This window comes from Urocitellus parryii, chromosome 1 (assembly GCF_045843805.1).
Source record: "Urocitellus parryii isolate mUroPar1 chromosome 1, mUroPar1.hap1, whole genome shotgun sequence".
NCBI classification, from domain to species: domain Eukaryota; kingdom Metazoa; phylum Chordata; class Mammalia; order Rodentia; family Sciuridae; genus Urocitellus; species Urocitellus parryii.
The window spans coordinates 275,623,820-275,648,998 of NC_135531.1; the positions used below are offsets into that span (position 1 = coordinate 275,623,820).

General features: G+C 44.6%; 1 protein-coding gene across 1 annotated transcript; it reads right to left on the reverse strand.

The window, feature by feature from the left end:
• Nucleotides 1-608: 608 nt before the first annotated feature.
• Nucleotides 609-23,370, reverse strand: LOC113188106 (nuclear autoantigen Sp-100-like; the record flags this gene model as incomplete). The annotated part of the gene is made up of 9 exons (XM_077795219.1): nucleotides 609-1,239; nucleotides 1,846-1,950; nucleotides 4,003-4,086; nucleotides 4,714-4,869; nucleotides 5,135-5,203; nucleotides 7,113-7,196; nucleotides 7,992-8,160; nucleotides 9,044-9,087; nucleotides 23,298-23,370. Coding segments are annotated over 9 exons (1,047 nt in total), but the record flags the coding sequence as incomplete, so codon positions are not given.
• Between the last annotated feature and the right edge of the window lie 1,809 nt (nucleotides 23,371-25,179).

The following is a 25,179-nucleotide window of genomic DNA, read 5'->3' on the forward strand; positions in this document are numbered from 1 at the left end:
GATTGGGCAAAGGAGAGGGAGGGATGGGGAGGGCATATGGGGGCAGGAAAGATGGTGGAATGAGATGGTCATCATTACCCTAGGTACATGTGTGACTGCACGTATAGTGTGATGCCATCATCATGTACAACCAGAGAAATGAAAAGTTGAGCTGCAATTGTATACAATGAACCAAAATGCATTCTGCTGTTGTATATGCCTAATTAGAATAAATAAATAAACAAAAATTCTCACATTCCTAACAAAAACAAATAAAAATAAAGTATGAATGGAAAAGACAAGATGTGACTCAGAATCATGACCCGGTTGTTATCAGTGACAACAGAGGCCCATGGCTGGAAGGAGTCTAGTATAAGAAGCCCTGGGATCGGGTCACCCACATTTTTGTCTAGCAGCCTACATATTTGGGAGTTCCCAGGACCCTCTCCTTTTCAGGTTAGAGAACCAGAGTGACTCACATTAACTCAAAAAAGAGTTTTAGGTGATTGTGGTTTTATTATAAAGAATACAACTCTGAAACAGCCAAATGGTAGAGCAAGGTATGTGTGTAGCAGACAGGGGCGGGTGGGCAGGGGAAGGAGAGGTGCATGCTCTCTTCAGCTCCCAGCACATCGGTGACTTCACCAACAAGGAAGCCCCTGAACCCCATTGTTCAGGGGCTTTTCTGAGCTGTCATTGTGCAGACCTGACATTTTATTATTGGCCATTGTTGATGCACTCAATCTTCCATTCCTCTCTTCTCTCCAGAGGTTGAGAAGTGGGGCTGAAAGATCTAACCCTGTAATCCTATGCTTGGTTTTTAAAAGATGCTCTTCTCACTAGAAATTCCAGAGGTTTTACCACTCTGGATCAAGAACTGGAGACAAAGACAAATTATGTGATTTTCGTTATCCTATCATATGTACGACCATGAGAAAGAAAAAGGTGTAAAACAGAAACATACATCCTGTCTCTATGCGGACATTCAGACGTGCAGTCAGGGAGTACCGCCCTGCCTTCCCACGTTTCCCAAAGGGCCAGCCGAGGCAAGGGTGAAGAATGGGCGCCCAGGGTTAGCAGGGCCCTGGCTGGTAGTGCCCTCCGAGCCATGTGCACCAGCAAGCAGGAGCTCTGAGATCCTGGAGTCCGGGGCAGAGGTCCGCACCCTCCTCACCGGCCTGAATCCTGCACCTCGGTGCTGAGCGGGAGACCCCTGGGGCTCTTCCTCGTCACTGGATTTCGAGTCCTCGCTGCTGATAACTGCAGAGAAACAGAGTCTGTGAGGGATGACAGTGTGACTCAGAAGCCAGTGCAGCTGGACACCCATGACACAGGGACACTGGAGAAGTCTCAGAAGCTTGGGTGACTGTTAGGCAGGAATGGCTCGGCTCCAGCTGATCTTTCTGGTTTCTGCCATGGCACGCCAAGATGGCCACTGGCCAGCCTTGATTGTCTTGATCTCCATTTCCCTCTCCCTCACTCTCCTCTTCCTTTCCAGCTGTCTCTACCCACTTCCTGGCCTCTGCCAGCTCCCACTCCCTTGTCTTCTCCACCTCTGTGTTCCCCTGTCGGGTGCCTCCTGTTTCTGCCCTTCTTTATCCTCACACCTCTACCCCGCACACACCTGGCATCCTTGCCGATATATATCCTCTTAGCTATTCCTCACCCCCTCGCAGGTCTCTGGGTACATTCTCATTCCCCACAAACTTGCCTTGTTGAGTCAAAGTTCTCTGGACTGAGCGCCAGAGTCCAGGTCTCTCTGCATTCATCCTCTGCTCCCCAGGCCACTGATTGGCCTCCAACGACATGCCCAGGCGGTCACCTTTGGGGTCACTCACAGGGTCCCAAGTGACCTGTCAGTCTTACCTATGATTTCATCCACTTGGCTCTGCACGGTCCTTGCCTTCTGCTGGTCCTCCGGACTCACAAGGGAAGTGGGCACCAGATCCTCGTATCTGCGTCGCCTTGCCCCTACAACAAAGAGTGATTCTTAAAGAATTTGTATCTGTCCCCCTTAAAAAGCTGCTTATCTCCAGACAACTCATAATACCTAATACACTATAAATGCAATGTATGAATGCAAAGCCGCGTGGTATCCTGCCCTCTCCCTGCACTTGACGCCAGGGGACGACTCTACTGCCGACTTCACCTCCTGGCCTCATCTCCACTCCATCTGCACCTTGCTTTCTGTCCCACCTTCTCAAGTGCTTCCCTTTTCACCCTGAACTCTGCATGGTTTTTTTTTTTCCCCTCTTTCACCTTTACCTGCTACACTCATTTACTTACTGATAATTATCTTGGCCAAACTTGATGTTTTAATATAACTAACTTAATTCTCAACTTGATTAAGATCTTAACAAATGGGCAAAGGAACTCAACAGACACTTCACAGAAGAAGAAATAAGATCAATCAACAAATATATGAAAAAATGTTCAACATCTCTAGCAATTAGAGAAATGCAAATCAACACTACACTGAGATCTCATCTCACTCCAGTCAGAATGGCAATCATCAAGAATACAAGTAACAATAAATGGGGGGAAGAGGGGAAGGGCAGGGGAATAGGAAAGACAGTGGAATGAATCAGACATGACTCTTCTATGTTCATATTGAATACACAACCAGTGTAACTCCACATCATGTACAACCACAGAATGGGAAGTTATACTCCATGTAAGTTTAATATGTCAAAATGTTCTACTGTCATATATAACTAAAAAGAACAAATAATTTAAAAAAGATCTTAAGTTCTTAATTCTTATGATAATCTTCACAAAGGTGGCTTGTTACATACACTGTGGACCCTCCAATTTTGGGGTTCTGCATCCTCAGATTCAATCAAACACAGGTCAAAAATACTTGGGAAAATATATTACATCTATACTCAACATGTATAAGCTTATTTTTCTCATCATTATCTCCTAGACAATAGAGTAAACCAACTACATTGCATTTATAGTGTAGTAGGTATTATGAGTTGTCTGGAGATGATTTAAAGTATACCGAAGCATTTGTATAGGCAAATACTATGATATTTTATATAAGGGACTCAAGCGTCCCTGATTTTGATATCCATGAGGAGGAACAACTGATACTGAGGGACAACTCTAAGTATAAATACAATCCTTAAAACTGCTTTTGTAAAGCTTTCAATACGAATACATCAATAGTATCATGTTTACCAAAATATGTGTCCAATTTTCAGGGTACTGAAATGTGAATACTTTCATTTCCTGATAAATAGTAATGGAGGTTTTATTATGTGCCAGATCCCGTGCTAGGTTCAGAGGACACGGTAGGAAGAGGTCAGATGTGGTCCCTGCCTTGTGATCACACAGTCCACCACAGATGGCACATGCTCACCACTTTGGCACCATGAGTGCTGCCTCATAGGAAGCGAGAAGCACTCTGCAAACCTGCAGTCCTGGGTGAGAACCAGGAAGAGGCTTCTGAAGGAAGTGTCATGTAGGCAGGAGACTGCCAAATTAGGAAAGAAGCCAAGAAAACATCCAAATAGAAGGCAGAGTGAGGGCTCCCGCAGGCGCACAGTTAGCTGCTAAATGCAGAATTTCTGCACCATCGTGCCACTCTGAGCTCTCAGCTCTGGGGTTTGCACACGGGTGCCGAGTCCTCTACAGCCAGCTTCATGAGGTGGGGGAGGTGCTAGCCACCCCCACTGCAGGAGGTGGTGGAAAATCCCCAGCAAATGTCTTGAGGGCAACCCAGTGAGCAGCTCCATTTAAAGCAGCGTTGCCTCAGCAGCCAAAGAACCAGGGTGGCTGTCACTGCAACAATGACAGCCCTACCAAGTATGGAGGCTGCAGAGGCAGCAGCAGTGATGCCCGGCCCTCACCATGCCTTGTCCCACGACAAGTGTGGCTGCTTGGGTGCATCTAGGGGCAGCAGCAGTGGCGCTCAGCCAAGGGGGGTGCAGGGAGTTGGGGTGAAAGACTCTTCTTCCTCCACACAGTGATCTAATCAGGTAACAGGTTGTTTAAAATGAGGGATTCAGGCCCAGTTACCTTGTCCGCCTCGTTGCAGGGGGCTGGGCTTCTCTTCCGACCCTTCCTCTCTCTTCATTGGGAGAGCACTGAATTCACCAGCAACTGAAGAGAGCAAAGGAAAGGAGTGACCAGCACCACGGTGCGACCCTCCGGAGCTCTGAGGTTGGACACTTGGACACCACAGAGGACGTACTCCTCGCCAAGGAGCCCAGCCAGGCTCCGGCCAAATCCTGCTCTGAGCTGCTGCGTTCCACCTTGTTAGATTCATTCTCTCTCTCTCTCTCCTTTTCAATTTGCCACCAGGAACCAGGATCCAGACATTGCGGTTTCTACTAAAGGAAAGCCTCTCGCTTCCTGGGCTCCACCAGCTTCTCTCGCCCTGACTTCTCCTGCCATCCCATTTCCCTTCTCCCTCACCTCCAGAGACGGTCCCAGCTCGCTCCTTATGCTCTGTGCTCCAATGCCAACTTCCTTCCTCCAAACTCTCCCATTCTCTATTCCAGTCTCCAATCCTATTTTCTCTGTCTCTGGGATTTTTTCTGTCCTCTCCTCAGGAATTGTAAGGTATTATTTTTTGTTATGTCATTGGCTCCTTACACCGGACACTGGTCCATTCTCCTGCTGTCATTTGGGGTTCACACTGATGGTGTGACTCGGCCCCTGCTCCTGACTATAGTACAGTGCCCACCACTGGTCACCATGTAAGTGCCAGAACATCATCAGCCTTACCTGCTTGGTCACAGTCATAATTTTCTTGTTGAGTTCCAAGAGCCTTCTCTGGGCTGCAGATAGGCTGTTCTGTCTTTATACGCTTTGACTTTACATCCCAGACAGGTTCTGAGGTTCTAGTTCTAGTTCCAAGCAGGATGGCTCCTGGATGACATTCTGGTTTCATAAATATGACATTGTGACATTATGAATCAAAATCAAAATTTTAATACATTGATAAGTTAACCACCTATTTAGGCCCAGAATCCTTCCTGGGTAACTCAGGAAGGATTACATCCTGTTTACATCCTGAACTTGGAGAAGCTACAGATGCAAAGGTTGAAAGTTCTGGGCAATCAGTCACACAAGGAAGCAGCCTCACAGAACATTCCAGAATGGAGTAAGACAGCAAAGGGTCCCACAAGAGGCAACAGCAACAGACCATTGTAAGACGAGGGATCTAAGTGCTGTGGCCAGGTCAGTCTTCGCAGAAACGTGTTCTCAACCGTTCCTAGGGGAAGAAATTAGAAGTTGATCTCAGAAACTGAAGGATGGGTTTTTCCATTCTCCCTTTTGTCTTTACAATGCAGATGGTAGACACCCCTCAGAGTGTGAATCCAGACCCATCTGGAGCTGGAAGTTCCCTCCTGGCTTCAGTCTCGAGAGTGGGGTCTGGGTCAGCTGCAGCCCTGTCTGAGGGTCTCACTGGGCCCCCTCATTACGGTCCTCTGTGAGGCACTCTGGCACCTGGCGATGGCCTGCTTTTGTCCCCAGCTGGCCTGCCCCTTGGCCCTACCTGAGTTCCTAGAAGCCCTGGCCGCCTGGTTCCCACCCTCCCACACCACAGCCTCCTGGCACAGCCTGTGGCTCCTCCTTGGAGGCCTCCAATGAGGATCAGCGACTGGTCTGCCTCCTCCTTGGTGGCCTCCAGTGAGGATCAGCGACTGGTCTGCCTCCTCCTTGGTGGCCTCCAGTGGGGATCAGCGACTGGTCTGCCTCCTCCTTGGTGGCCTCCAGTGAGGATCAGCGACTGGTCTGCCTCCTCCTTGGTGGCCTCCAGTGAGGATCAGCGACTGGTCTGCCTCCTCCTTGGTGACCTCCAGTGGGGATCAGCGACTGGTCTGCCTCCTCCTTGGTGGCCTCCAGTGGGGATCAGCGACTGGTCTGCCTCCTCCTTGGTGACCTCCAGTGAGGATCAGCGACTGGTCTGCCTCCTCCTTGGTGGCCTCCAGTGAGGATCAGCGACTGGTCTGCCTCCTCCTTGGTGGCCTCCAGTGGGGACCAGCGACTGGTCTGCCTCCTCCTTGGTGGCCTCCAGTGGGGATCAGCCACTGGTCTGCCTCCTCCTTGGAGGCCTCCAGTGAGGATCAGCGACTGGTCTGCCTCCTCCTTGGTGGCCTCCAGTGGGGACCAGCGACTGGTCTGCCTCCTCCTTGGTGGCCTCCAGTGGGGATCAGCCACTGGTCTGCCTCACTCCTCCCTCTCCTGGCATCCTCTGTTTCCTTTATCTTTCTGTCTGCATCTCTTCCGTACTTTGGTTTCATGTTTCTGCCTTTTTCATTAGACAACCCGGGCAGCAGCATGGGGCTAAGAACTCAGGTTCTGGGTTCAGAATGCCCGGGTTCTTCCTTGCTCGTCTGACCCCAGGCAAATACCGCCCATGGTCCCTCCAGATTTCAACTTCCTCATCGGACCAGAGGACAGTAAGTGATAACACCTCCAGCGGCGGCCTGAGCACAGAGTCCACAAAAGCCCGGGGTGGGCTCAGTCAGAGCGAGCTTCTCTACCCCCTTCCTGTGTGCACCCTTTACTCCCTCTCCCTTTCACTTCTCCCCTCCTTCCCGCTTCTCTCTCTTCAAGCACCCTCTGCTCTCCCCAAACCTCTGCCCCTTCCTCTCTGGGTCTCTCTTTGGGTCAGCTTTTCTCTGAAGCATTCCTGCTTTTGAACAACAACCACCTCATTATTGACTTGTTCATTTGTTTCATTGTTGACCTACGGGGGTGCTGGGGGTTGAACCAGGGCCCTGCACGCACTAGGCAGGCAGGCCACCCCTGAGCTGCCCCCCAGCCCAGCTGCCACATTGATGCCAGTCTCTCCTGCCATCACGAGGGCTCCTCTTGGACACTGATCTTGATAGGCCCCTACTCTGAGCCCTTGGAAGCTTCCCGCGGAGGCACTCTTGAACTTGTCATTCATCAGATTCCCCGTCCACCCCACCCACAGACTAATGGACAGAAAGTCTCTCTGCCACCTCACAGAGTCAGGCCATTTTGGAATCAACCTAAATCAACACTCATCTACCTTCACCACCTCCCCTGGATTCCCCCCCAGCATCCATCCTTCCTCACCCAGCTTAGTCCCCGGTCTCCGTTTCCTCTTAGTCAACCTGAAAACCAAGTTTGTACTCGGTCCTAAGTACCTTGCTCGCGGCTTGGCTGAGTGATGGACGTTTGTTGCCTTCCTTCCAGGTCACTTCTCTGGGAAACATATTTTTCTTGGAACACTGAACAAAGGGGAAAAATAGAGTTTTCAGGCAAGAGATCGGGAATATCACCTCACAATTATACGGAGGGAGCACCTGGGAATTCTTATTTTTCAGTGGGGAGTTCCTAACCCTTGGTAACTCTCAATTTCTATGGCTCAAGACTCAAAATAATGTATCCCTTCCTCTTGGACAGCCAAGGGAAGAAACAAAACCACTGAAATCCTGCAGGCGATGAACCTCTCAGTTTTTAAGGATGGTGAAGTCGTGGAAAATCATAAATAACTGATAGCCCGACAAGATGGTCAGGAAGGAGTGAAAGGTTATCTCAATTAAAATTCTACAGACGGAACATTCCTATGAATTGTCCAAACCTTAGGGAAGAAACAGGGATCTCTGAAGAAGCCTAAGGTCCTAGAGAGATCTAGATGGATGAAAGAAAAAGGTCAATGGCTTCAAAGATGGAGTTAGAGAAGGAGAGAGCTGGGCTTCATTGGGTAAGAAGAATGAAAAGATCCCAAAGAGACCTAACAGAGGATGTGGGAAGGAAATACAGGGGAGGCCCAGGTCCCAGCAGCAAAGGCAGGACTCTGGCAGCTAAAGCAGGAGTGAACCCCCTACACTGGGGAATGCCCCGGGATGCCTTAACCAGGAGCCTGGAATGCGGTCAATGAGGGGAGGCCAGGACACCAGACTAGTTAGGTTCACACTGCCCGGTGCAGGCCCTGGGACACAGCCAGCCTTTCATGAATACTTGTTAAGTGAATGAATGAAAAGTAGAGCTGGACACCAAAGGGAGAGGAGAGAATTCGTTACCATTTTCAAAGGTTTTATAAATCTGTATTAAGCCAGGGTACTCCTTCAGGTTCACTTTGCTGAACAGGGTTTGTAGAAGTGACCAATCAAACACCTTCTCAAGGTGGCCAAGAACATGGTACACCACTCTGGCTACAGGAACCAAGTTTCTAAAGGCTTCTTGAGAATCCTTTCAAAAAATCAATGGAAAAAGTTTATAAATCATAGCTTTGAAGTCAAACAGGAAGTCATCACATAGAAGCTCTATGTTCTCAGTGCAACTAGACTCTAATTTTTCATGTAATATTTTAGAACTTCTTGAATATTTGATCACCTGTTTAAAAGAACAAGTAAGCCCTGTCTCTTGACTTTCAAATTCTCATCCAGCCTAGGACGCTCCAAGAATGGGTTTGTAGTGATTCTGTTGACAACACGGCAATCACGGGACCCTCCCCATCCTCCACTCACACCCCATCTTGGGTGTGAGAAGTCCTGGAAGGGCTGTAAGGAGTGGGGAGGTGGCTCTGCCCTTGCTGTGAAGAACACAAAGGGAAGGGCACAGTCCCACCTGGAAGAGATGGCTTCCCCCTCCATGTCTCCAGGAGGGCCCACTGATCAAGCTTATTGAACCCCAAGATTGCAGAATCACCTAACAAAATTAAAACACCTTGCAGGAGACCATAGCAAGGCATGCTTCTGTTTTATCATGGCACAAATTCCCTCAGTATCTTATCAAACACCTGTGAACAATCCAGTAAAATGCAGCTCCAGTCTCTTAATTATTTTAATCTTGCTTATGAATTTCATTGAGTCATATCACCATTGCCATCCATCCCCACCCCCACCTGTGCCTCAGGAAAGAGCTTTGGTTAGAAACCGAGGTGTCTGTAATGACCTCTTCTTGTTCTGTCAAGTTCTGCCCCGTCAGGTGATGGAGATAAAGGGGTCTTCCCACACAAAGCAGAAAAGGCGTCTCAGCCAGTGAGTGACATACTAAGCTTTGAATCCACGAAGCCAAACATGAATTAATGTGGGACTGGGTTACTGTAGGGTGATGTAATGAACTCACTTACAGCATAGATTTGTTCGGTGATAAAGGATCGGTCTCTGAGGCCCTCTAGGAAAGGAAACAGCTTTGTTATTGCATTTGCTATCTCCACTTTATTTTTCTTGAAGTGGTTGAAAAATATATCACAAAATATCTCCTTATTCTTGACCACTGCAAACATCCTGAGGAAAAAAAAATACAATGATAGAAAAAAAATCAAGATTTCAACTAAGATTTCATCTCACTCCAGTCAGAATGGCAATCCTCAAGAATACAACAAATAATAAATGCCGGCAAGAATGTGTGGGGAGATTTACACTTCAACATTCTTGGTGGAACTGCAAATTCTGGAGAGCACTATGGAGATTCCTCAAAAAACTTGGAATGGAACCACCATCCGATCACCAAAAGAACTAACATCAGCATAATATAGTGACACAGGCACATCAATGTTTACGGCAGCACAACTCACGATAACAAGTTATGGAACCAGCCCATGTGCCCATCAACAGATGAACAGATACATAAAATGAAGTTTTACTCCGACATGAAGATGAATGAAATTATGGTATTTTCTGATAAGTAAATGGAATTGGAAAAATCATGCTAAGTGAAATAAGCCAGACTCAGAAAGCCAAGGGTCAAATATTTTCTCTAATATGTGGAAGCTAGACCAAAATAGGGGCATCCTATGGAAACAGAGGAAGGGGATTGAGAAAGAGGGAGGAAGGACAGGAAGAGAGGAATGAAATTGACCAAATTATGCCGTGTACAATATGAATATACCACACTGAATCTCACATTTCTGTATATTTATAAATCACTAATTTTAAAAATACTATAAATAAATAGAAGGAAGATAGGTGTAGTAGAGAAGAGAACAGAGGGCTGGAGGAGGGGGAAGGGAAAGTACTAGAGACTGAAGTGGAGCCAATTATACCCCATGCTTGTGTGATTATGTCAAAATGAACCTCAATATTATGTACAATATAATGCTCTAATAAAAACATCAAAAGTAAAAACATTTCAAGATGATTCTCCCAGCCAAGAAAAAATCAATCTAGATGACTTCACTCACAAGTTGTTCAAAACATACAATTAAGGAAGAATATTATCAAACTTACTCAAAGTTTTTCAACGAATAAAGAAACAAAACACACTTGCTATATAAAACCACAGCATAATCCTCATGCAAAAAAACTGATGAAGACATTACAAAAAAAAAAAAATATATATATATATATAGGTCAATATCATTGACATAGATGAAAAAATGCCAACAAAACATTAGCAACTCAAATCCAGCAACAGGTAAAAGAGATAATATGTCATGACTAAGGGTGACTTATTCCAGGAAAGCAAGAATTTTTTAGCGTTTAAAAATCAGAAAATGTATGTCACCACATTGACAGGAAGAAAGGAGGAAAACATGATAACTTTAATTTCAACAATTGAAATTCAATATCTGTTCAAGATTTTTTAACTCCCAGAAAAATTATGGAAAATAACTTTATGAATCTTAAGTATACAAACATACAAACAAACAAAAAAAACCTAATGGGAAACATTATACTTAAATATGAAATGGTAAATCCTTTCCATTCAATTGGAGAACAAGACAAAGATGTCCACTGTCACCTCTTTCATTTAACATTTGCTGTAAATCTTAGCCCATGTAATAGGTGAGGAAAAGAAATTTTTAGGTCTGGGGTTGTGGCTCAGTGGCAGAGTACTTGCCTAGCATGTGTGAGGCCTGGGTTTGATTCTCAGCACTGCATATAAATAAATAAAATAAAGTCCATTGACAACTTAAAAAAATAAAAAGAAACTTTTAAAAATAAACCTAACAACTACCATTATTTACAGAAATTTTTAAAGAGTTTCTAAATAAACTATAAGAATTAATTAGTAATTTTAGTGAGGTAACTGGATTTGAGACCAACATTAATTGTGTTTTTAGATACTAGCAAATTAGGAAATGGAATAAAAATAGAAAAACAATATCACTTACAGAACCATCAAGAATAAAAATAAACCTAACAAAAGATGTGTAAAAACCCAATACTGAAAGTCACAAAACATTTGGTGAGAGAAACTTTTAAAAACCAATTCCAAAACCAGCAGAAGGAAGGAAATAATGAAGATCAGAACCAAAATCAATGAAATTGAGAATAAATAAGCAATAACAGGGATCAATGAATTGAAGGGTTAGTTCTTTGAAAAGATATACAAGATTGATAAGCTGTTAGCCAAACTAACCAAAAGAAAGAGAGAGAGGAGCCAAATTACTAAAATTAGAGGTGAAAATGGAGAAATCACCACTGACATCACAGAATCCATGGGATCATGAGGGACTATTCTGAAAACTTATACTTCAATGATTTGGAAAAGCTAGAAGAAATGGATACATATCTACACACAGAGGACCTACCAAAATTGAACCACAATGACATAGATAATCTAAACAGACCAATACCTAGTAATGAGATATCAGCAGTAATAACCTTCCAACACAGAAATCCCAGGACCAGATGGATGGATTTTCAGCTGAATTCTACCAGACTTTTAAAAGAATAACTAATGTCACTGCTCCTCAAATTATCCCATGGAATAGAAAAGGATGAAACACTTCCAAGTTCATTCTATGAAGCCAGTGTCACACTCATACCAAAAACAGATAAAAACACATCAAGGAAAGAAAACTAAAGACTATCCCTGATGAACTTAGATGCAAAAATTCTTAATAAAATCTTAACAAATTGCATCAACAACATATTAAGAAGATTGTATATCATGGTCAAGTTGGTTTTATCCCAGAGATGCAAGGATGGTTTAACATATACAAAACAATAAGTGTAATTCATCACATAAATAGAAGTAAGACAAAAATTACTTAGTCATTTCAGTGGATGCAGAGAAAACCTTTGACAAAATTCAGGACCCATTCATGATTAAAAAAATAAATAAATAAAATAGGGATAAAAGGAACCTACCTCAACAACATGAAGGCTATCTTCAAAAAACCCAAAGCCAACCTCATAGTAAATGGGGAAAAACTGAAAGCATTTTCTTTAAAATCTGGAACAAGACAAGGATGTCCACTCTCATCACTGCTATTCAACATGGTGCTAGAAATTCTAACCAGGTCAATTAGGCAAGAGAAAGAAATAAAAGGGATAAAGTTAGGAAATGAAGAAGTGAAATTATCACTGTTTGCAGATCCTATACTTAGAAAATCCGAAACAAACTCCACCAAAGACTTCTAGAGCTAACAAACAAATTCAGCAAGGTAGAAGATCACAAAATCAACAAAGTAAAATCAATAGCTTTCCTATACACCAACAATGGATCTGCTGAGACAAAAATCAGGAAAACAATCCCATTCACAATAGCCTCAAAAAAAATAGATATAGATATAGATATACATATAGATATAGATATAGATATAGATATAGATATAGATATAGATAGGAATAAATCTAACCAATAGGGTGAAAAACCCCTACAGTGAAAACTAGAGAACACCAAAGAAAGAAATTGAAGAAGACACAAGAAGATGGAAAGACCTTCCATGCTCATGGATAGGCAGAATTAATATGGTTAAAATGGTCAAACTACCAAAAGCAATATGGAGACTCAATGCAATTTCCATCAAAATACCAATGACTTTCTTCACAGAAGTAGGGGGAAAAAAAGTCCTAAAATTCATTTGGAAAAATAAAAGACCCAGAATAGCCAAAGCAATCCTAAGCCAAAAAGCCAATGCTAAAGGCATCACAAAACCTGACTTCAAATTTTACAAAGTTATAGTAACAAAAACTTCATGGAACTGGCATGAAAACAAACACAGAGGCCAATGGTAAGCAATACAAGACAGAGACAAACCCACACATCTACAGTCATCTGATTCTTGCCAAAGGTGACAAAAAAAAACATACACTGGAGCAAAGACAGTCTTTTCCACACATGGTGCTAAGAAAACTGGCTTTCCATATGTAGGAGAATGAAACTAGACCCTTGTCTCTCACCCTGCACAAAAATCAACTCAAAATGGATCAAAGACCTAGAAATTAGACCAGAAACTATACAACTCCTAGAAGAGAACATAAGGTCCCACTCCAGTATATAGGCACAGGCAACCACTTTCTCAAGAGGACACCTAAGCTCAGTAGGCAACACCAAAAGTTAACAAACGGGATGGCATCAAATTTAAAAGCTCCTGAACAGCAAAGGAAACAATTAGGAACGTGAAGAGAGAACCTACAGAATGGGAGAAAAATTTTTACCAGCTACATTTTTGACAGAGGATTAATATCTAGAATATATAAAAAAACTCAAAAAACAACATAAAAACACAAATAACTCAATTAATAAGTAGGCAAATGAATTAAATAGACACTTCTCAAAAGAGCTACAAATGGCCAACAAATGTATGAAAAAAAAATGTTCAACATCATTAGCAACTAGGGAAATGCAAATCAAAACTACACTGGGATTCCATCTCACACCGGTCAGAACGGCAGTCATCAACAATACAAACAGAAGACAAGAATGGTGTGAATATACTTTGTATACAACCAGAGATTTGAAAAATTGTGCTCTATATGTTTAATATGAATTGCAATGTATTCTGATTTCAAATATAACAAATTAAAATAAAAATTATATTTAAAAAAGAATACAAACAATAATAAATGCCGGAGAGAATGTGGAGAAAAAGAACACTTTAAATGGTTGGTGGGATTGTAAATTAGTACAACCATTAAGGAAATCAATACGGAGGTTCCTCAAAAGACTAGGCATGGAACCACCATATGACCCACCTGTACCACTCCTTGGTATTTATACTGAAGAATTAAAGTCCTGAAACCTGCATATACAAACAATCCCCAATTTTTAAAATACATGCAAAACAGCATAAAACAATATATCTACATGAACAACAAGCATAAGAAAATGTCCTATAAATCATCACACATTAGGAAAATGCAAAATAAAACTTCAATGAGATACTGATATACTTCCACCAAAATGATTAGGATTTTTTAAAAAACCTAACGATAGCAAATGTTGAGAGAAATACAGTAACGGAAACTCTCATTGCTGATAGAGTAGAATTTAGCATCCCCATTTTGGAAACTAGCAATGTCTACTAAAACTACCCTAGGATCCAGCAATTATCCTCCCAGGTCTACACCAAGAGAGAGGGAACTAAGGTTTCTAATAGTTCTACCACATCTAGGTGACATGAAAGTTGACAAGTCAGAGTCGGTGACATCTTTCCAGCAGCTCTCACTCGGCGCTGTCTACCTGATATCTCCTAACTCAGTTTTTTCCTATTACAATATACAATTGGTTTTGTAAAAACCAGCCCAAAGTTTCAGAATGAAACCGGATCTGAGTAAGTATGAAAGCCCACATGGACAAAGATGACAGAGGGGCACACAGACTTCTCTGTTAGCTTGCTACCTCCACCTACTGGCTTTCTGTCCCACCACCTTCTAGGCTGCTGAGCCACCACTGGGGGAAACAGCTGTGTGTTCTAGGCCCAGACTGGAGCCCACAGCAGGGTTACCAGGGCTCAGAACAGGAAGCCCATGTTGACTCTCCCAGGAAATAGAAAAGGGAAGTAAAAGAATTTATGATGCTAAAAATCAGGTCACAAGTATTTTTTGGCCTTCTTTTTCAATCTCCAAGTTTTTCAGGTCTTGTGGGAACATGGAAGCTGGGGATGGAAGAGGACATTCAGGGTCAGAGTCACGAGGCCTAGGGAGGGGCGGGGAATTCAGTGTCCAGTGAAGAGGGGGAGAAGGCCAGTGGCCAGGGGTCTACAGAAAACACGGGGCCCTGTGTGTATGTAAAAGAAAGAGGGCCTAAAGTTTATTTCTAGGGGGAGTGGCAGAGTTGACACTGGAAGGAGCTAGGTCTCCATTTTGTCAGTTCCCCTTGCAGAGACCACAAGGGGGGGAAGGGAAAGCCAGAAACTCCCAAGCTTCTCTCAGGCCTGCCGGTGGCCAGGTACATTGTGACCTTGACTTTGGAGACAAGGCTGAAGGATCTAAAATGTTCTACATTATACAGTGGGAAGAATGTCCTTAGAGATGCTGGAGATCAGGAGAGAAGGGGAAAAGGCCAAAGGCAGGGCCAATCTGGTAAGACAGTGAGCCTCTTAAAAGTAGGATGGGGCTTTTACAGGCCCCCAGGACTCTTTGACTCATAAATACGGTGGTGAGGCTTACGTTCCCTTTCCTGGAATCTGGACTCTGTGTCTGCTTGACCCATAGGATATGATAGAAGTGATGTTGTACTAAGCTTGCAGGCCCAGGGCTCAAGACAGAGTCCAGCCCCACCCAGCCACCAGGAGAAACAGGGCAGAAACAACCTCTCCACTGAGCTCTGCCCAGATCACAGACACAGAGCAAAATTAACAGTTTTGTGGTTTAAAACACTACATTTTGGGGTGTTTTTTTTTTCCCCCAGAGTAGTATCACTAGAACAGATTTTGAAGGAGGATTCTGTCATAACAAAAATATAAAACACATGGCCTCAGCTTTGGGGTTGAGAAGTGGGTGGGCACCTAAAGGTACAGTGGGTGGGGCTTACGAGAAAAACACTGATGGACCTGGAGCCCCTGGTTATGTGGTTTTTGTAAAACTCTCACCTGCAGTAATATAAAAACAGGAAATGTAGCTAGGCAGAGAGTAGAGATGCTCACAAAGGGACCACAGACCAGAGACCCGTGGGATGAGAACCAAGATCCTCTACACCCCAAGGGGCCAGGTGGACTCACAAATACCCAACTACATTTACACCTGCGCACGATGATTCGGACACACGTTCTCTTGAGGATTTAATGTGACTCTTTTAAATACTGAAAATATCACAGAATAAAGATCAGTTGGAGCAAATGAGAGTGGGGACATGAAATAAAACCAGGTGCAGGACATCTGGGCAGGATCATGGGGCAGAGACGGCGAGGCAAGCGGGAGACAGGCTGTGTGGACCCAGAGTCTGAGATGAGGGGGAGCAGGTGAGGCCGGGCTGGCGTCAGACATGCTCTGCAGCAGTGTTTTCCAATGATGTTCCACTGAATCCAATTTCTACAAACTGCTAACAGTGTCCCAGAGACAAGGGCTCCCCACCCACAAAGTGGAACATGTGGGGGAAGAGACTTCTGCCCTTCGGTCCTCCCCGGCCTTGGCTGGCTTTTTCCTTCACACAAATTTGAGTGGAACAGATTCCAGGCCATCCATGAGGACACCAAGGAGGACAGCTGTCCCAGGGGGTGGCAGACTTCGTCTACAGGTGCTGCAGATACATCTCCCTCCCCCCTCCCCCCTCCTTCTCATCTCTGTGTCATAAAGTGCAAGCTCCCCTTAGCAGTCCTACCTCTCTTGGGCTCTACTGTCACTGCTCCCAGCCATCACAGGACAAGTGGACCTCAGGGAGACCTGGCCCTGAGCCACCTCACCACTTCTGCCACTCCCTCCTCCTCCTTCCCCACCCCCCTCCTTCTGCTCTTCTTCTTTCCCTTCCTCCCCAATCCTCTTCCTCTTCTTCTCCTTCCTCCACCCCAGTGGCCAGACCCAGTTCCAACCCCAGCCTTGGTCTAGGCCACTCCTGAGCCAGACAATAGCCCACGTGGATTCAAAAGACTCCTCTGACTCCGAGAGCAAAAGACGTCCGAGTTCCCCAGATGACTGGTGGCAGGCGTAGGACTCACGTGGCTCAGAAGAAGCCCTTTGGATCCTAGACCACCTGATTCTAGTCCAGGAACAGAAGTTCTGCATCGCAGTATTCTACACTGGCTGCTCATCATACACCAGAACTGAGTTCTCCTCTCTGAAAGTCACTTTTTATATTCTTCCAATTCACTCAAGAACTTTAAGAGAGAAGAGTCGTTCATGATCAGATGAGATTTGGCCCCGGAGGCCTTCCTTGACATGACAACACTGAGCTCACTGCAGTTCCTGACTCCCAGGAGCAGCTTCAGCCCCCTCCCAGGCCACAAGAGCAGTGACAGCTAGCTTGTCTGTTCTGCCTTCCCTCAGATGACAGCCAGGCTTAGGCCAGTGCCAATAGAAGTCTGGGTGCAACTCCAAGCTTTCTCACCCCCTGGCAGACTTGCCCCCTCCAGCCCTGGTGGGTGTGCTGGGACCTGTCACCTGAAGTTAGGGATGGTCTAGACAGAGTTCTAGCTACAGCCACGACGTAAGAACCTGGTTCTGAGACACAGAGGAGGGGATCCACAAGGCCAGGACCCTGCAGAAGTGAGGGCCCCATGATGAGTGCCACTCACAGCCTGAGGGACGACAGATTCACTTAGGCCCAGATCCAGCTTGTCAGCACCTCACCCTGAAACGGCAGCTGCAGGTCAAATACAGGGGTCATCCCCCTCCGGATGGGGAACTAGACACCGTAACTGATGGAGGTTGGTTGCAGGTTAGGCACTGGTCAGTGGAAGGAGTTTTCCACCACAGCTTGTTTTTGCATCTTGATTTTGCTGCTCTCCTGAGCTCCAAACAGGGCAGCAGAGACCCCTGAGGATTGGTTCTCAGACTTTGGAGAGCTAAAGAAATGCCAGGGATTCTTATAACAAAAGCAGTCCAGGGGTCCCGCCGAAGGACTAGTTTGGCTGTCTGCCCCAAGTACTGCCAAGCTCTTGCAGGCACCCCTCCTGAGGCCCAGGCAGTGTCCAAAGACCCCTCCCTGAGAAAAAGTCTCTGCCTTTGACCTTCAGGCTCTGAGAGCTGGGGTGCATGGCATTCCAAACCCCACTATCTCGACTTCTACGGGTCTTTCCTTTCTTTGGAAGTTCAGTGAGGCTCGAGGACCATGGTGGTGTTGAGGGTAAAGCTAATTTCAACTCCCATCTTCCCTCCTCTTATGAGGCCACATTCCCGCCTTGGAAGAGGCTAACTATGGTAATAACTTGCAGGAATCGGTTGTTGTTCCAGATCCAACCGTGTCACGGATGTATCCATGACTAGCTACAAAGCCACAAGGATCCTTACTGTATAATAGACAAATCAGACTCTTGGTTAAGGTTCAGAAGAGTAAACACAAACCTAAGTGCTAAGGAAATTGATTAAAAGGCCTAGGTGAAGAGCACTCAGCTCAAAGAGAGAAGGCATTCTGAGCGACTCCAAATCCCCTCTGCCCAGGCCCATCCAGGCCAGTCATGGTAAGCCCTCTGCCTTTCCAGCCTCTGGCTCATGGGTGGTCACTAAGCCAGTCTAGACCAATGAGTTGCTACAACAGGTTTTCCTGGAGTTTCTGTGTGAACTGAGTCACACTTCTTCCTGTGGCTCCAAACAAGTCAACTGCCACCAGTTGCTCCTAGCAGCCATCTCATGACCATGAGGGGAACCCACAGCCTTAGGATGAAGTTGAGCAGAAAGACAGAAAGTACCCAAAGGGCCTGAAGACCTCACTGGGCCTCAGACCATCCAACCCTGAGACCTCTGCCTTCCTGTTAGACTTTGCATTTCGAAAGGTAATACATATTTCATTATTGAGGCCACTTTGAATCAAAGGATTTGTTAACTTGTAGCTAAAAATCTTCAGGCCAGGCCCAGTGACACAGGACTATAATCCCCGGTACTTGGGAGGCTGAGGCAGGAGGATCACAAGTTCAAGGCCAACCTGGGCAACTTAACAAGACCCTGTTTCACAAAAAGAAAAAGGGCTGGGGATATAGCTTAGTGGTAAAGTGCCCTTGGATTCAATCCCCAATACTGTTAAAAAAAAAAAAATCTCAGAATTCAGTATGGGAACAGAAAGTCTTTCGAAGAAATAAAAAGAAATGGGGAAAAAAAAGGTAATCAGTTTAAGAACGAGGTTTTGAAAGATTAAATTATCTCTTTACAGATGACACAGTCTATATAGAAAATCCTAAAGACCCCACCAAGAAACTTAGAATTAATGAATGCTTTCAGTAAAATCCTAGGATGCAAAATCAACATACAAAAAACAGTTACATTTCTATATACTAAACAATAAACTATCTGAAAAAGTAAGAAAATACTCCCATTCCCAATAGAATCAAAAAGAATAAAATAGGAAAAAATTTAGCCAACAAGGTAAAATATCTGTACAATGAAAACTATAATACATTGATGAAGACATTGTAGAAGACACAAATAAGTGGAAATAATAATAATAACCTGTGTACACGAATTGGAAGAATTAATATTGTTAAAAATGCCCTTATTATCCAGAGTAATCTAAGGTTCAGTGCTATCCTTATCAAAATTTCAATGATATTTTTCACAGAACAAAAAAAAAATCCTAAAATTAATATGAAGCCACAAAAGACCCCAAATAGCTAAAGCAATCTAGAGAAGGAAGAACAACGCTGGAGGCATCACACCTCCTGATTTCAAATTATATTACAAAGCTACAGTAATCAAAGAGTATGACACTTGTATAAAATACAAACATAGACCAATGGAACACAACAGAAAGTCACAGAAGTGAAACCCCCCACATACAGTCAACTGAGTTTCAATAAAGGCATCAGGAATACACAGTGAGGGGGCTGGGGATGTGGCTCAAGCGGTGGCGCGCTCGCCTGGCATGCGTGCGGCCCGGGTTCGATCCTCAGCACCACATACAAACAAAGATGTTGTGTCCGCTGATAACTAAAAAATAAATATTAAAATTCTCTCTCTATCTCTCTCTCTCTCTCCTCACTCTCTCTTAAAAAAAAAAAAAGAATACACAGTGAGGAAAGGATAGAGTCTTCAATAAAGGGGAAAACTGGGTATTCACATGCAAGAAATGAAATTGAACCCTTAACTTACACCCCTTGCACTACACCCAGAAATCAGCTCAAAGGGGTGTAAAGGCTCTTTTAATGTTTTTATTTGCTTTAATTAGTTATACATGACAGTAGAATGCATTTATGCAATTTGATATATCATACATAGATGGGATATAATTCTTTATTTTTCTAAGTGTAACTACAAATCTTCTAGAAGAAAACATAGGAGAAATGTTCCATACTATTCGTGTGATTTTTCAGATATGAGATCAAAAGCACAACAATGAGAAAAAAAATTGACAATGGGATCCATCAAACTAAGAAGCTTCTGCACAGCAAAAGAAATGCTCACCAAGAGGAAAAAGGCAACTTGAGGAATGAAGAAAATATTTGGAAGCCACATAACTCCTACAGCACTAAGCCCCAAAGTACATAAGAGACTCATGCAACTCTCTAGCAAGGGAAAAGTTAAGAGAGTAAAAAGAAAATGTTTAAAAATCATATATCTGATAAGAGCTTAATATACAGAAATATAAAAAACTCCTATAACTCAAAAAATAATTATAATATCAACACAATTAAAATAGGCAAAGGATATGAATAGACACTTCTTCAAGGAATGTATGCAAATGATCAGCAAGTATATAATAATGCTCAACACTGTTAGTTATTAGGGAAATCAAAATCAAAATTTAATGAGATATCATTTCACATCTGTATGGCTAAAATTTTTTAAAATGGAAACAAAATAACACATGTCAACTTAATTTTAGATGCACAAAAATCCTTAATTTTTATGAAGTCTAATTTAACTACTTTTTCTTTGATTGTCTGTGCTTTTGGTATCATTTCCAAGACTTTCCCCAAATGTCCTCTTCTATGAGTTCTGTATTTTGGCTCTTAAGCTTAGGTCTTTGAGTTAGTTTTCATGGTAAGGATCCAATTGTATTATTTTTTTAATGTAACTATCCAGTTTTACCAGCACCATTTGTTGAAAAGACTCTTCTATCTCCCATTAAATGGTCTCACTATCCCTGTTGAAAACTGACCGATTATATATATATATAGGAATCTAGTTCTGAGCCGGCATGGTGGACACACACTTATCATCCCAGCAGCTTGGGAGGCTGAGGCAGGAGGATCAAGAGTTCAAAGTCAGCCTCAGCAACAGCAAGGCCCTAAGCAATTCAGTGAGACCATGTCTCCAATAAAATACAAAATAGGGCTGGAGATGTGGCTCAATGGTTGAGTGCCCCTGAGTTCAATTCCCCTTATCCTACCCCACAAAGAGTTTAGTTCTGGCTCTCTATTCCATGTCTTTGGTCCATATGTTAGTCTTTATGTCAGTACCATAGTGTTTTAATTACTGTAGACTCAAAGTAACTTTCAAAGTCAGGAAGTGTGAGACTCCAATTTCATTCTTTGTCAAGTTTATTTTGGCTATTCAGGAACCTTTGTAATTCCATATGAATTTGAGAATCAGCTTTTCCATTTCTGTGAAAAAGGCTATTGAAATTTTGATAGGGATCATGTTGCATCTGTTCATCACTTTGGATAGTATTGACATCTTAACAATTTTAATTCTCCTATCCATGAATATGGGTGATCTTTTCATTTTTATACCTTCTTTAATTTCCTTCAGCAATGTTTCTCAGTTTTGAGCATACAAGTCCTCCACAATATGACCTAGCAATTCTACTCCTTGGTGTATATCCACAAGAAGTGAAAACAGTGTCTCAAATGGATATCACATACCCATATTTATAGTAGCACTCAGTGGCAAATACAATGGCACACTATTCAGCTATAAAAGGGAATCACATTTTGACATGTACTATGACATGGATAGATTTTGAAAACATTAGCCTAAATGAAATAAGCCAGACATAAGACAAAAGTGTAATTCCACTGACATGAGTTACTGTGAACAGCAGACTCACAGAAACCGAAAGACAGGCAGAGGTTTCCAGAGGACCACAGCAGGAGACGGGGAACGCTGTTGTTTGTTCATTGGGTGGAGAATTTATATTGGGAATGATGAAAATAGTTTTAGAAATAGAGTGATTATGGTCACACCACATGGGGAAAGTATTTTATGTCACTGATGATAATATAAGGGTAAAATATCATATTGATGGAAAAATGATATTGTGTCTGTTTTATCACAATTAATAATGATAATAATAATGGGAGGGTACTCATTATTTGAACTTGTGGCTTCAGATCAATTATTCCAACTAGGTCATCACGTGGTGCTCTCTGGGGAGCCAATACAGAACGAAAGACTGGGCACAACCCAACACAAAAGTCAATGGGGCAGGGACAAAGTCTTGGCTTAGTGGCTTTGTGAGAGCGAGAGCTCGCAGCCAACTGAGTCACAAACACCAGAAACTTCTCGGAGGCACAACCGAGCTTCTTACTAGAAGAAGTGGTGGCCCAGATGCTGGGGACAGGCCTCAAGCCAGCCTTCCCGGGCCTCCCTCCATGTGGCCACACCCGGGCGCCTGTGTGCAGTGACACTTGGGTCTGAGACTTAACGATTTAACCGGCCCTTGCTCCTCGCTCTTCCACTGGGGCAGGGATTCCGGGCCGCGGGTCCCTCTCCGGGACGACGGTGGATCCGGCCGGTGCAATCCGAGCGCGGGACTCGGGCGCCGGTGCCACCCCAGGGCGGGGAGCCTCCGGGGCTGCCCGGCTCCTACCCCGCGGTCCTGGCTGCAGCCTCCCCCCCGCCCGGCCTGGGCCCGGGACTCGCCGCTGAAGCCCCGCGTCGCAGCGAACCTGCAGCAGGCTCTTCCCCGCGGCTGGTCAACTGCCCCCGCCCCGAGCCCTGGGAGCTCAGGAAATGCAGCCCGCAAATCGGCCGCTCGGGTACACTCCTCCCTGGGAGCCCAAGACCCCAGCAGAACAGCGACTGCAGGAGGGGCTGGCTCCGCCCGGCCCCCTTCCGCCTAAAGACCGAGCCTCCAAAAGGAGTTCACGAGCATCAGGGAGTTTCGTCCACCAGGGAAGATTAACTCGCCCCCAGGTGAGACAAGAAGTCAACACACAGTCAGATGAGCTCTGTCACAAATTGTCATCCCTTTGGATAGTATTGTCACAAACTGTCTCCTCTCACCGGTATGAGATGGTCTCTTTCTTTCCTATTCGCCCCCACGCAGGTAATAAATGTGCACACTTCATTGTTGAACCCAGAGGGGCTTTACCACTGAGCTACCCACCCCTTTTTATTTTTGACACAGGGCCTAGTAAATTGCCGAGGCTGGCCTCGAACTTGCGATCCTCTTACCTCATCCTCCCGAGTCACTGGGATTACAGGCGTGCCCCACCGCACCCAGCTAAATGTATGTCCCTTTTAAAGCTGGTGTTCACCTGCCAGCTGTCCGTTTATTTCATAGACTCAGTAATGCAACCCTCAGAGGGTGGAGGGGGTCTGCCCTCCCCTCCACCCTGCAAGGTACCCCCTCCACCCGCTGCTGCCCCCACACCCTCCCAGCACTTCCCCAGGAGCAACCTGATGTCCGGGGATCCTCGACCCAGCCTTCCGCCTGGCGACAGTTCTGATCAGCAGGAGCACGCAGAGCAGAATGAAAGTAAGAACGTCGTCATGGTCGAATTTTTTTATTATTGTTGTTCTAATGTTAGTAAGTGAAACCTTAGTTGAAATTTGCATTGTGCTGTAGGGTTCTCTCCCCACAGAATTTCAGTACCCCTTTTCTTTCTCGGAATCGCCAGAAAGTGTACAGTACCCTCTGGTGGCAGGAACTTGTTATGGCACAGTCCCCTTTAGAAGTCAGGTTGAATAGGCCTTACCTGAAATATTTGGAACCATAAGTGTTTCCGTTCTGATTTAAGATTTTAGAATATTTGTGTGTGCATAATGAGATATCTTGGGGAAGGAACCCAAGCCTAAACATTAAATTCATTTATTTTCTATTCATTTATGTTCTTCACCTGGCCTGAAGTTAATTTTACACAGTATTTTTCAGTGTTTATTTTGATGGGACAGTGGCTTGAGGTTCGAGTGAAGCTTTAAATTTAAGGCCTCATTTCAACTTCTCAAAAGTCCCGAATTTTGGAGCGTTTGGGGTTTTGGATTTTCAGATTTGGGACACTCCACCTGTGTCTAGTAATACCTCCTCTTGTAATGCATCCTGCTGCCCATCCTGGGAAAACAGAATTCCTTTCTCCAACCTCTAACCAAACACTGCAAAATCAAGGTTATAAGTGCCATTATTTCCTCCTAAATAAGGGTGGAATAGCATCAGGAATGGGTGTATGCAATGAGCTCCATATTGGGCAGTCCTGTGCCCACACTTGGGTATATAGTCTAGACAGAGAGAGTTCAGACTCTGAGGAAGCCCATATTTTTAATGGGAAAATGAGCTTTCTATTTCCCTGGGTCTCTGAGACCTGCCTTATATTGAGGAATCCCCAAGGCCATGTATCCCTGCCCACTTGGATTCTCCCATGGACTGCAACGCCCTGAAGTGAGCCTCCCCCACAGAGCACCTCAGCTTCCCCACCACAGGGCAGGGTCCAGGAGAGGCTGAAACCGCAGAGCAGTGAGGGGCACCTGGGGCCCCTTGGCCCACTTCCATGAGAGCCCACAGCTGCTGGCCCACAGCTCACCCAGTGGATTCTCACTGCGCCAGGGTTTTTTCCCAGGGCATCCCAGTGGTGGATTGACTAGAGGGAAAGCCTGAAGTTATGAGGTAAGTGGACAGTCATCTTCTAAATGGAGAAGTGGGTTTTTGAAAGTGAATGTTGTCAGGGGACAGAACTCGCCCCCCCCCCCCTACAGCAGCCCAACAAATCAATGAAGAGTGTCTGACTTTGCCCTGGAGGCAACCGGTGCTTCAAAGGTTTTTCTATGAAATGTGCCTTTTGCATCAGATGCAAAGACTTTGTGCACTCAGGAGGGGTCCCACATACGGAACCAGGGGTGTCTTCTCAGACTGATGGCCATAACTAACAGGCCGTAGGGCTCTGGCCCCAGGAAATCATGTCTGACTAGAGCGTGGCCAGGTCCAGCCAAGTCTCTGAATCAAGCCCAGCAGTGCCTGGAGGTGCTCTGGTTTCTCCAGGACAGCAGCCTGCGTAAACAAGAGAACTTCATGCCACAATCCCCCAAAATTGAAATCCCAAGTAACCACAAAAAAAAAAAAAAAAATCTTAGCATTTTTCTCCCCAGCATGAACACCAGGACTTTTACAAATTCCACATATTTTACTGGAAAAATGTTTACTGTGATCTTCTCAGAGTTTTTTATCAGTGCTACATTTGGCCTTTTTGAAGAATATTAGCTATGGACCCCAATGTTCTACTTCCATCCCCTGTGAAACATCACAAGGTCTGTCTTCCCAACCTGTGTGTCCTGAGACCCTTTCTGCCCA